Consider the following 13,628-nt stretch of genomic DNA (forward strand, 5'->3'; position numbering starts at 1 on the left):
CTGTGTGTTTCTTGTAGCTAAAGAGCAAGTGGGATGAGTTCATCTTCACAAAGGGCTGTATCCCGGCCCTGGAGGGCTGGCTGCCAAGGAACATCTACATTGTGGCCGGCGTTTTCCTTGCCATCTCACTCTTGCAGGTATGTTCCAGGATCCTATGGGGCTGTGGTGGGCAAGCTGCTTTTCATTTGAAAGAGTTGGCCTCTTAACAGGATACTTGTCCAGCTCAAGTATCCATCAGAAACTGGATGTCCAGGCTGTGTGTGTGTGTTTACATGTGTACGCATGCACGCACCCATACATACATTTAGCATGACAGCTCCCATAAGCGTTGCATGTTGAGAGACTGGGCTCAGACTGAGCTGGGAGGGCACCATAACCCTCTCCAGGAAGGCTCAGTAAGGCTGCAAGAAGTACCTCACCTGCCTGGAGTTTGGGGATTTGAGTGCACGCTGGCTGGGTTGCCATCTGCTTTGGGATGCTTCTCTGTTGGTGAGTGGAAGTAGTAGGCTTTAAGGGGGTAGTGAGAGCTGCAGATCAAAGTGTGAGCCTGTGGGTCAGTTGGGATTCATGTGGTCACTCAGGACATTGGAATACATCTCACAGGCATCACTCTTGTTCACGTGAGACCCCCTGGCTGCTGCCCTTTGTGACTGTCTTTCTCCTGCAAGGCTGCCCTTGTGTTCATTTGAACCAGATTTCACGTGTGGAAGGACACTGGCAGAGGGGCAGCAGGTCCTGGATAAATGGGCTACCAGCGTCCTGAAAGAGAAAAGAATTTAGTGACATCAGAGAACAGGCATTGTTTCCAGGGCTGCTCAGGGTTGCTGAGGAGATGCAACAGCCTCTGGCAATGCCGAGCACTGGATGCCGTGTATGTGGAACACAGGTGTTAAGATAAGTGTTCAACTCTGGCCTGGCCCTGAGGGTGACTGCAGTGTCCCTGGCCACCAGCTGCCCCCACATGCTTCCACCTTCACTCTATGGTCCATGTTCTGTGGGGCAGAGGAAAGCTGAGAGAAGCACTAGGAGGAAAGGAAAAACTCACTTGGAAAGCAGGCAGGGAAATCAAACTTCAGAAAGACTGACTTGTCAGTTATGAACTACAGCAAGAATTACAAAAGGAAAAAAAACCAAGCCAATGTCAGAGGTTACCAAGTTCATGCTGGTCAGTTCAATTGAAAAAGCCTCACTCCTCCCTCTTGACCAAGGTCAGGACATGTCTTCATGCATGCAACAGCCAACAGGGACAGCATTGGTTTGTGATGAATCTAGGTTTAGAGGAAACATTTATTACTGGGAATCAGAACCAGATGAGTCATCCCTGTTACTTTTGGTTTAACATAGGGCATGGGTGTGGCGCACTCCGTGGCACGTGACATGCTCACTCATTATGGAGGTGGGGCTCGGTGTCCGTTTTGCTCTATGGTACCTGCTTTGGCCTCTTTTAGGCCATGGGGACGCAGAAGGGACCCTGGGCTCACCTCCTGGTGGGTCTGTTGTGCTGCTCACTTGCCCAGAATTGCTCTCTCTGTCCTATATCCCCAGAGGGGTGGGCAAGGGACCTGTGTGTAGTGGATTGTCCTCAGCCTGCCCCCTACTTCCTGTTCTCTGCCTTTGAGACCTGCTAATGACTACTGGCTGCTGCCTTTGGTTGCAGATTTTCGGCATCTTCCTGGCGAGGACCCTGATCTCAGACATTGAGGCAGTAAAGGCGGGTCACCACTTCTGAGGAGCCAAGCCATGTTGTGGAGGCCCAGCCTTTACCACCACCAACCTGCCCTCACAGGAAAGGAGCTGAAGCTGAGAGCCACCCAGAGCCAGAGCCATCTTCGGCATCAGCGTGATGTGACCTCTCTGTTTCTGCTTGCTGGTGCTGAAGACCAGGGCTCCTTCTTACATGCTTGGACTTGAGACTGCATCCCCAGGGTTCACCTGGTGGAAAATGTGTCTTCCCATGTGGTGATGACTCTGAGGGACAGATGGGACCCCCGCGGTTACAAAGAGGGCTTCACTCAGCCTGCCTGGAGCCCGAGGGCATCTGCAGGCCCCCGCCTTTCACTGTAGCCTGGGCTCATGGGCAATCACATCTTCCAAGGGTGAGCTGGGGACTGAGGACAGAAGGTGAGGACAGGGTTGGTCCTCTCCATTAAGTCAAGCAGCACAGGGCCTTCCCTACTCGGGGATAGGGGGTGTTGGGGTGGTAGGTAACCCCAGTACTTCAGCCACATCAACATGAAGCGAGCCTGAGCCAGTGTGTGACTAGTACCCCAGCCAGCAGCCCCTCTACCAGGGTGGGCAAGATCAGACTCCAGTCTCCACAGCATTAAGCCTCAAGGGCACCAGGGAGGTTGGGGTGGGCCCCAGATCTTTGCTGAGAGCCGGCTCTCCTGTCTTTGTGTACATAGTTTATTTATAGTGGTAAAAGTGTCCTCACAGCAGGCCTGCGTTTTCTCTTCCTTTCCTCGGGCATTCTCTCAGCAGCCTTATACGGTGTCCCTGGAGTGTCTCAGAACCATCATGACAGCCTCTCCTGCCCATGCTTGTCACCGTCCTCCATTAAACACCACCCCCTCAGGCTTGGCCTCACTGTCTCCTGGTCTTGGTGCTACTGAAACTGTCATCCAGAACTTGAATCCTGACTCTCCCTCCCCATGGTGCCCCAGGGAGCCCCAGCCCAAGGAGGCCAATAGAAACCTTGACTAGGACTCCTGTCACTGCCTCACACTGACACCTGATGTGTGCTTCTGGGAGAGGGATGCTGCCCCAGGGCCAGGCCACAGTTGCTGAGAAGCTCAGCTCAAGGCATTTCATTCCTAAATGTTGTGGTGACATATCTCCCTGCTGGGATATCTGTGGTCCTGGTGTCTGCCCTTCTAGGCCACCTGAGGCTCGCTGTTGGGTGCACAGTCTGCCTCTGTACCAAGTGCCCCAGGGATGGCCTGGTGCTGTCCTCCTTGGGCAAGTTCCTCTATTGCTTTCCCAGCCCTGTCCTCTGGGCCAGGGGTTGAGTGCCACCTCCAGTCACTTGCCGAAGTGTACATGCTCATGTGGTGATACTGGTGACCCTGGTGGTTTGATGATGATGATGTTACAATTTTGTTTTCTGTTTTTTTTTTTTTAACAATTCTCTGTAGACTAGAGGAAGAATGCTTGTGTTTTTAGGAAGTGTGATGCTTCTCTTTGACTGCCAAACTCTTTTATGGAATATATCTTTATATTAATGCTGCTGTTCTGGTCGTTTTTTGGTGGGGGGTAAGGATCTCGTGGCAAATCCATCTGCCAGGGAAGTCAGTGGGATCAGGTATGATGAGACTGTAAGGGATTATAGAGTGTGAAAACAATCTGTTACTAACATACCTGACATAAATTTCACTTAACATTCCTATCCAGGCTACAGGTGGGACAAGTTGGCTTACAGCTGTATGTGATGCTGCAAGAACTTTGACTCCAGGCCCAGAGGTAGTAGTAGTGTTCGAGGTTATTTCTACCCAGCCACAGGCAATGCTGTTGATCCAGGAAAAAGAGCTTGGGGACCATGGTGCTGGCATGTGGACAGTGTTCTTACAGGAGTCACTGGTGTGTCCTGGACTCCTGGCTCCTTTGTGGTAGGAGAGGGAGGGAGAGTCAGGGACACTGCCCACCCCAACAGGTGCCTCTGCCCACATACTCCTGGAGCACTGGTAACCACAGACCTTTTGGCCAGTCTTTTGGCACCAGACACACCAGACAGATCCTGCTGAACCATCTTACACACAAGCACTGGTTGGACCCCTCTCGAGTCTCTTCCCATGTTACAGCCCGGTTCAGAATGAAGTCTGGCCATGACTTCTAGAGTTGGGCTTTTCAATGAGCTTTTCAAACTTGCTGGCGATCCCATGTAACTGAGCAGTTGATTGCAGAAAGAAAAGGAGCAGAAGATTTGCATGTGTGTGTGTGTGTGTGTGTGTGTTCTTGACAGGTTGCTATCCACCAGACTTGGCTGTGCTGGACCCCGCTTCTCTGTCCTCTGTGGGACAGGCCAGCCTGGGACCTCTGTGCTCTTTGCCTCAGATCCTGGCCTCCCATGTCCCCTGCACACCTCCTTTCAGGGTGGTGCTGTCAGCTTTCAGGCCATGGACCTTCCTTTCCCATCCTAAAGGCTCTCTGAGGCCCTGTTGCCTTCCCAAGTGACCTGTATCACCTCCCACAACTGTCATCTACAGTTCCCTTCACCTGGCTACTTGTCAGCCATTTGTCCTCCATGGCCTCTATAACACTTTGGGTCACTCCTCTTCACTCTGCTCCTGAGAGACCCAGGCTCCCATTTTGATCTTCTGGTTTGTATCCCCCTCAGGCCAAGGGCCAGGCCAGAAAACCACCTGCATTGCTTCCTGAGAAGTCATAGCACTGAAAATGAGTGGATACAGAACCTTCCAGAGACAGGAAGTACACACTAGAGAGTGTTAATAAATGCAATCATCAGAACAGCTCTAAGGAACCCATTTTCATGCTCCAAATAAGGCTCAGAGAAAGGTGAATGAATAGCTGTTGGGGATTTGGAAGGACTGGGTTCAAACCAGCGAAATTCTAGAACCTCTGCCTGATGCAGAAACAGGAACACAGTGCCCTCCAGCCACGAATGCTAAAGCAGGTTGGCTTTTCCTGCAAACCCAGCATGGGCAAGCTTGAGCTGAGCCAGATCTAGAAGGTCTCTGCTCACTGGGCTCTGGTAGGTCCACAGGCACTTGGAAAACATAGGAAAGTGTTGATTCCTACTCTACCTGGGTGCCAAGTTTGTCTGGGGACCTGAGGGAATGTTTGTTGTTCCCCAAGGGACTCAGTGTCCTGGGCTGGAGGTTCTGGTGCTGAGCAGCAGCTGCCGCCTGTGAGGCCAAGATGCACCAAGCTGTCAGAGGCTGCTCCCTGACTTCTGAGGTGCCTGTTTCCTGAAACAAGGTTGCTGGGAGGGCCAAATTCTACCCTCCCCTACCCTGGAGTGGGCTCTCTGGTGGGTTGGGACGTCCATTTCAAGGCTGTGAGCTGCCCCTCTGGGGGCGCTCCCAGCAGAAAAGGGATAGTCCATTGGGTTTAGGGCAATGGGGATTGCAGAAAAGGGAGGTACTACAGCAGTCCCGCTACCTGGTGTAGCTCACAGGAAGGTCCCTCCCCAGATGTCAGCCTGGCACCAACTGGTAGAAAGCCATTGTACCAGGTGAAGAGAGAAGGAACAGGACATGGCCTTCATGCTTGGGCTTTGGTTCAGATCACAACACCCCATCTGTCCCCAGGCAGTGGGGTTTTAGGTTGTCTGCCCTGAACTGTCCTATCCCCCGTGATAGATCTCAATAAAGATATTTGTGCCTGACCATGTCTGGGAAGATACAGCCAGGCCTCCAGGGCAGACCAGGGCTCCTGCAGCACTCTTCTCCCCCCAAAGCCATAGATCATCCACTTTCAGGACCTTTGAGCTCCTTCTGATTTTGGTGCTATAGAAACTCACCCAGGTCAGAATCCTGACCCTCCCTGTGGTGCCCCAGGGAGCCCGAGCCCCAGGAGGCCAGCAGAAACCTTCACTAGGGCACCTGTTACAGCCACACACGGGCTGGCACCTGACTCAAATTCCTGGGAGAGGGATGCTGCCCTAGGGCCAGGCCATAGTTGCTGAGAAGCTTGGGGGGTTTTGTTCTTGAATTTAGAGTGACTCCCTGCCCGGATACTGCGGTCCCAGTCTCTACCCTTCCTGTCCAGGCCACCTGGGGCTCACTTTTGGACACGCAGTCTGCCTCTACTGAGTCTACCTGGCCCTTCCCCTTCTAGGCATTAAAGCCATGTTCCTTCTCAAAATGCTTCTGAGGTCTCCGAGGTGCCTCAAAGTTCATATGGGCATCATAGAATTGGGGCAGTGTTACACCGCAGGAGAAAAAAATTTTACGATATGTTTGAATGGGTGTGGTTGTTGAAAAATTACCTTTGGTGGGACCCCAGCTTTGGAGCAAGATAAGTAGATATCTTTATACAGGTCAGAGGCAATTAATTTCTTTATTCAGCCTTCTTCTGTGCTCTGTGTCTTACATCTGAGCAGGGGTTTCAAGAGCATGGATGGCTTCATAACTACCAAAATAAATTATCGCCTCAGACGGTAGTTTATCACCTCAAATAACTTTTAAAATCAATCTTTTCAAAATATACATAAGTAAAAGCAGTGTAAATAGAGTGTAAAGTGAAAAGTATGTCTTCTGGTGCCCAGAGGTGGCCACTATTAAGAATCTTTCCAGAAAGTGTCTCCAGATCTTCACAGAAGTGACAGTCATTTTACACAGCATCCTCATTAGTTTTACTTTATATGCGGCTCTGTGGTGCATTCATGTGGTTACACTACCCCTGGTAGGGCTGTGCCATGAGACAGTGGACCTTGCTTTTGTACCAGGAGAGTATGTTTACAGTCACAGGTAACACAAAACCCAATTCAAACTGGCCTGGTTAATGAGGGTAGGGTTTTGGCTCCCGAAGCTGGAAAGTCTGGAGGTGGGGTGAGTTTCAGGGTTGGTTTGATCCAAGTGGCTCAGCAGGATCCGGTTTTCTTTTCTGTCTGCTTGGCCTTCCACTGTGTTCTGATCATCTGAGGCAGAGGAGGAATCACTCTGCCTTGCTGAAGTCAGGAGCCTCCCTCTGCTGGGGGTGACATGGTGCCAGCATCAGTGAAGGGAAACCTCCCCTTGTCTGGTCATTCCACTAACCCAGTGTTGGAGAGACAAGAGTTCTGTGGGCGGGGGAGGGCTCTGTGACCACTGCTATCGTGCTCCTGTGGGTGACCGGTACTGACTTCTGCAGGGTTTGCTCTGCAGAGAGCTTAAAAAAAGGTATTTGGTTATTGGAATTAACTCAGAGTTTGTAAGCAAACATGTTAAGGGAGCTCTCAAGGGAGTTGGCTCATATCTCTTTTTTAAAATTTAATTTAATTTATTGGTACATTCTAGGTAGACAGTACAGTTACATTCATTACTGGGATCGTGTACCTTTACATGCCAGGTCTTGGTTCTCATTTTTCCCCCTTGTCCCCACCCTCCCTTCACCTGCTCCTCCCCTCCCCCCTTCAAGCACTTTAATTCCATTTTTACATTTTCTCATATTATTTTCCTTTTCCCTTATTCCCCATTCCCTATCCTTCTCACTGTCCCTACACCTTTGGTCCTTTTCTTCCTATTTACTAATAATTGTCCCGTTAGGATCTTGAGTACTATTTTAGTTTTTCACACTAGAGAAACTATTCGGTATTTGCATATGTGTGACTTATTTATTTCACTTAGAAGTATATCCTCAAAATGTACCCATTTACCTATAAATGAATCTACTTTCTCATTCTTTATGGCTGAGTAGTATTCCATTTTATAGAAAAAGCACATCTTCTTTATCCAGTTTCCAATTTGGCTCATATCTTAATGAGGCAGTTTTCGAGAGAGAGGTGTGCTTCTTCTGGGCACCTGCTGGTATGTATGTAGGAGAAGCCCTGAACTTTTTTTGGTAATAATACCCTCCTCCCTTGTAGGTTTGTTTTAAAAATTAAATGAGATAGGGTAGGAGATTTAGCTCAGTGGTGCCATGCCTACCTTGCAAGTTCAAGGTCCTGAGTTCTAACCCCAGTACTGGGGAAAAAAAGATCAGATGAACCATGAAAACCATTTAACATAGGTCTAGACTACTTGCTGTGGGAGTCCCACCCCCATCATTACTAATAGAATTTGGGAAAGAAAGGGATTTTATTTATATCTGCCAGCTGCCATCAGGCTGAGCTGTCTGGGTTGCATGTCGTACGGCTCAAATCTGTCCCTTTAGGTGGGAGGCATCTAACCCTGCAGGGAGCTTTGGCAGGCATTTAGAGTTCAAGGTCTCTCTGATTCCTGTACCATAGGGGTATGGAGGACAGAGGGGTCCTGCCCAAGCCCTATACAACAAAGAGGTTTCGCCAGGGCCCCCAAAGCAGGGGTATGGTCGACCTGGCAGAGCTGCTGCCAAGGCCCTGGGGCCCAGGAAGAAGAAGAGGAGGAGTTGGAGGAGCTAGGAGCAGCAGGGCAGGGAAGGGCTGGAAGCTGGTGCAGCAGGGCCTGGTGTGCTCGGCTATGTTCTGAAAGCTGCAGGACATGACATCGGGAAGGGTGATGGATTGCACATAAGGAGAAAGAAGCCCAGGGAAGTGCTGGGACTGCCCGAGGGGGCCAGGTGCTCCTCCCCACCCTCTGAGAGGGAGTATATCTGCCTTGGCAGGACTGGGGCTCTCCTGAAACCAGGGGAAATGGGCAAGACCAGTGCAGGCCCTCTGTGCTTGCCTGGGTGCTCAGAGAAAACTGCTGAAAACATGGGAACTGATGGGAGGGCCGAAAATGCCAGGTGCAGTGTAACAATCATGACCCTGCAGGGGCAAGGCAGAGCGTTCCCCTTCCGTCAACACCATTGACATCGTTACACAGGCCTGTGTGGTCCTCACCTTGTCTTCTGAGTTCATCCACTTCAGCCTTGGTGTATCCTTGTGAAGAAGCCAGGTGTCATGTTACTTTGCTTATTGCTGGGACAAAATATCTGACACTCAAAGGAGTTATTAAAGGTTTAATTTGGCTCAGTTTGTAGAGGTTTCAGTCCCTAATTGGCTGGCTCCAAGGCAGACTGGCACAGCAGAAGGGCATCACAGAGGAGAAACAGTCCATGGCCCACAGAACAAGCAGGAGGCAGCAGCAACAAGCCGCCTTCCCTTCTATCCCATCCAGGTCACAAGACTTTTGGGTGGCACCGCCTACAGAATGGGCCTTTCCATTATCCACACTCAGAACTACGCAAATCAGTGGACTGATATAATTATCATGCCTGTCATCCCAGTACACACACCTCGATCCGGCCAGTTCTGAAAAGCCTCTTCTAAGAGTGCAACAGACTTTGAGGGGACGTTTAGATACAAGCCATAACAACCAGAGTTGTAGTCCAATATGGAAAGATTGGAGTGTCCCCTAAGGACTAGGAACTCTGTCCCTGAAGAAATGCAAGCTCAGGTGGCAGAACTGTCTGGGAGGGTATGAATGGGGCAGTGGGTGGGTTTTGTGCTTTGTGGATAGAGCCAAGTCTTTCCTTCTCTGAGAGGCAGTGGCCCTTCTAGACCCTAAGTTAAAGTTTTAAAAAGAAATTTAAGAAGCATGACTCATAAATATTATGTGTGCATACATCACAGTTTTATTTAATTTATTTATTAAACAAGGGAGCTAGTAAGATTAACAACCAATTCAAAGGAGGAATCACAATGAACTGAATCTATACAGATGGAGTAAAGAAAGATTGAAATGGCTTTTTTCAGAAGCAGAGGAGTCTGTTGAATCTTATTTGTATATATTCTACATATTATATGAATGTCTATTCACAATAACTACAACTGAGTGGTTGCCAAACAGCTCAAAGGCAATGAAAGTCATAAAAAAAATGTCTGCAAAAGTGTTCCCTAAACAATGCATAGGTTTCACTGGGGACACCCTGAATTTTTTTGCCTATTCCACATTTCCATTTACCTCCTCTCCATTTGAAAGAGTCCACTTTTAAAATAGGACCCAGGCAATTAATCCAAGGAGCCAGGGTCTCAGAGAAAAAAAAAAAAAACAAAAAAACCCCAAAAACCAAACAAACAAAAAAACATGACGCCTGGTGGTTAGAGCATCTTTCCATTGTCCCAGGTGATGGCCAGCCCCTGTGGAAAGAATCCTAGGGGTGCTGGCTGCCTTCTTTGTGAGAATGGAAGGCTCAGGCCCTGTCTGTCACTCAGAGAGCCTGTGTCTATCTGTTTCCCTATCTACTCTGTGGACAGACACAGCATTGCATCTGAAACCTTGTCCTCTTCCCAGTCTTCAGTCTCACCCATACTCCAGCCTGCCCCACCCCATCTTAGCTGAGCTCATCAACATCCATCCATCTGCAGCCAAGTCCAGGAATGTGGCTATCACCTGGGCTCGAGATTGTCCTAGGCTCCTCTGTAGGAAGGAGGCCACCTATCCTAACAGAGACCATCTCAGTCAAGAAATGCTCAATGGGTCACTCCCTTGAATGGCCATTGTAAGAGGTCTCACTTCTCATTTCCCCCCTTTTTGTCCAAATGATTCCTTAGGATTCCTGGGTTCTCTTTTCCAGCATAGCTTCATTTTGAAGTGTATTTAACTCCCTTCTCTGTGGATCTCAGAGTGATTCTGGAAGGTTGATGGAGGGAGGGCTTTGGTAATACAGAAGAGAAAAGGGAATCCAGAGGATCTCTAGGTCCTAGCTGGTGAATCCCTATTCCTCCCTGCAACAATTCTTCTAACTGGCAAAGACATGCATTTTAATTTTGTAATTCTAGCCTGTTCATTTTTCTTATGACTCCCTCATATCACTATAATGAAATAACTGAGATAATCAATTTATAAAGAGCAAAGGTTCATTTTGCCTCACAGGTTTGCATGTTCCAGTCCATGATTGGCCTATTACTTTGGGTTTGTGGCAAGGCAGCACACAGCAAAACAAAACTACTCACCACATCTCCAGAAAGCAAAAAAGGAGAGGGAGGGTCTGGCTCTCATGATTCCTTTTGGGCCACACTGCCAGTGACAAAGCCCCTCTTCCTGAAGTCTACAGCACCTCCCAATAGCACCACCCTGAGTAAGTCTTGAGCACATGGACCATTGGGAGACAGCAGTCAAACTCAGCACGCCACCCCAACCCAAGACTGTCCCAGGATGGGTGTCCACCACTGGCCCTGCAAAATGGACAAATGTTCACTGTACTTCTCAGGGCTGAGGCTGGGGCATCTAGAACTGGAAGCCCCTTCCTTTGATCTGCTCCAGAAGCAGCAGTCAGGATCCGAATAGAAACCCACCATGGGCCTAAAGCCACAGTGGCAAGTGGGGGAAGTAGGTGGAGGGTTGATATTGTTTTTCTCCATATTACCTATGAGAAAAGACTTACACTCAGGAACTGGCTGATGCCACACAGCTGGGAGGTGGTATAGCTGGGTGTCAGCCAAAGATTTTTCTGTGCCTCTGGTGACACTCTTTAGCACACAGCACAGCCGCAGGCAGGGTCAGGAAGGGCAGGTATCAGACTTGCACTAATGCCCAGTGCAATGGCAGCATAGTTCAGAAGAATGATTCAGGAAGCAAGTAAGTTGTGCACAGGCAAACAGGGGCAGTAATGGGCTTATGAATCAGGTAAGGTGTGGAGCTCAGACCAGAAGCTTATCTATTGCCCCAGAACTTGGAAAAATGTAGATTCTATGGAGTCACATACTTGCGTCAAGTCCTGTGGTCTATTTTAACCAGCTCTTGGGTGATTCTAATGCACCCTAAAGTATGAGAACTATTACATAAGGCTAGAGTCAGAATAGACTACTCACTAAAACAAACATCCACAGACCACTTCAAGTCAAACTAAGGTCAACCTCTGGGATAAAAACAACCTAGAACCTAGGAAGAGCCAAGGCACATAGCAAGCATGCATCTGCAAGTGCCTCTTGGTCTCTATGCTATCCAATTGGTTCATTACAAGAACAAAGTGAGAGGGAAATTTTCCATTTTCCAGACAGGTACGAGCAGAGTTGTCATAGTGGGTGTCCATTGCCTTGCTTGTTACCTCAATCATTACAACCCTATACTTAATTGTCCACCTGGTTCTTGTTGACTCTTGACCTCAGCTCCTGCATATCTGACTGAGTTCTGGTTACCCTGACTCTTGGGTACTGTGCTTCTCTAGCTGTCTGCTGTCTTCCTAATTTGCTTCTCTATAATATGCGAGTCCAGGCCTTGGTGGGGAACATACTACTGTTGCTCATGTCCCACTGGCTGGAATTACAGGAGACAGAGGGCTGTATCCAGGAGGCAAGGAGAGGCCAGTGGTCTGTGCCCCAAGTCCCACAGTTCAGGGAAGCATAGACCATAACTGCAAATCTCCCTGAGTGGGAAATAGGTTCCAGACTGAAGGTGCTGGTTTGCCTCCTCTGCAGCCCTGCTCAGCCACATCTCTGTTCCTCTGAGCAGCCTGGAGGCTATGGGCTCTCAGGACCAGGGGCATTGTGCTTTGTGTCAAGACGAGGGGCAAGCGGTACACTCATTGCTGCATGAGTTGGCTCAAGAACATATGCCGGGGTCACAGCTCCTGCCCAGCTGGCATCAGCATGGTCTTGAAGGACCAACCAGCCAAGAGCAAGAGCCTTGAGTGGGTGTGGGAAGGCCAGAGCCAGTCAAGGCTTAGGGACACTAGCTTTGGTCTTGGCTCCTCCCTTAGCTTCACTTTCCTCAAATGTAAACTTTAGATTTAAATTTAAACTTGTGATGTTGTTCTGAAGATTAAATGAAACATAGAAAGCAAGCCCCTGGCAGGTGCTTCTGCTACACAGCAGGTGGAAGAAATATTAGTTCTCCGCTGGCTGCCCCCTCTCTGCTTTAGCCTCATATTCCAGGCATCTGTGCAGCACCCATGGCTCCTAGGTGGCAGGGCCTGGCTTCACTAGTTACTTGCAGTGGTCTAAAACCTTAACTCTGGGTGGAGCAAAAGGGAGACTCCAGGCACCCAGTGCAGGGAAGGACAGTAGAACATTCACAGATTGAGAAGAGCCAGGTCTTTGGGGTCTCACTCTCTCCCCTCTCTCCCTTCTCTCCCTTCTTCCCCTCCCCTCCTTTCCCCTCCCCCCTTCTTCTTCCTTTTCTTCTTCTTTCTCCCTCTCCCTCCCTCCCTCTTGCGCTCCCTCCCACATGCTGAGGGTTGAACCAGGGCCTTCATACTGAGCTACATCCTCACCTACTTTTATTTATCTTTTCAAAAATTTGAGACAGGGTCTTACTATGTTGCCAAGGTGAAACTTGAACTTTTGATCCCCCTCTTCCAGCCTCCCTCAGTGCTAGAAGTATAGGCATGTGCCACAGTGCTCCCGCTAAATTATTCCTTTTCTTGATAGGTAAGACTTGGGCCCTACTATACATGAGATGTCACAACCCAGTCTTCACCTTCCTGTTTCATTGTGACACCTTATGCCTGTGTCACATGGGTGTCATCACTGTACTGTACCACATTCGATCCTATATGGCTGTGCCATGATTTAATCTGAACTTCTTTAGTTGAACACATCAGTTATTCTGAAATTTTTCACTATCGTGACAACTTTTGCAGTAATTGCTCTTACATATGTCACAAAATCTCTATAGTGTCCTGGTGGCGTGGGATCCCAGGTAGCACACAAGGATCTGGCAAGTTATCCCAGCTTCATTTATTGGGCAGCCATCCTCTTTACACTAGTTTGAGCTGTTGGATCACATTCTAATAGCTTAGTGAGCTGCTTTTTTTTTTTTTTTTTTTTTTGTTTTTTTTTTTTTTTTTTTTTTTTTTGTTCAATCTACCTGTGCTCTTGTATTAGGACTGAAATGTTTTATTTTATGTTTGAATAATCATGGTATTAATATTCCTCAATACCTTTGAGGCTATTCTTATTTGTTGATTACTTTTTTTTAAAAAAATGCTGTTGGGGATGGCACCAATGACCTCATACTGCTGGGCAATATTCTACCACTGAGCTACATCTTCATCCTCTCCTCTGTCATTCTTCTGACTAATTTGAGAATCATTTTATCCAACCTCTCCCCTACTTCACAATTTCC

At 48.6% G+C, this 13,628-nt stretch overlaps 1 protein-coding gene across 3 annotated transcripts in view; it reads left to right on the forward strand.

Moving 5' to 3' along the window:
* Positions 1 to 2,506, forward strand: part of Tspan14 (tetraspanin 14) — a 50,439-nt gene extending 47,933 nt beyond the window's left edge. For all 3 annotated transcript variants that reach the window (XM_010629540.3, XM_010629541.3, XM_010629543.3), the window contains exons 8-9: positions 18 to 137; positions 1,658 to 2,506. In XM_010629540.3, coding sequence (XP_010627842.1) covers positions 18 to 137; positions 1,658 to 1,729 — 192 coding nt within the window. In that variant the 3' untranslated portion in view covers positions 1,730 to 2,506. The remainder of the gene's footprint in view (positions 1 to 17; positions 138 to 1,657) is intronic.
* Positions 2,507 to 13,628: the final 11,122 nt, after the last annotated feature.

Source organism: Fukomys damarensis, unplaced genomic scaffold, assembly GCF_012274545.1.
Source record: "Fukomys damarensis isolate Sample0158 unplaced genomic scaffold, DMR_v1.0_HiC HiC_scaffold_1, whole genome shotgun sequence".
In the NCBI taxonomy this organism is placed as follows: Eukaryota; Metazoa; Chordata; class Mammalia; order Rodentia; family Bathyergidae; genus Fukomys; species Fukomys damarensis.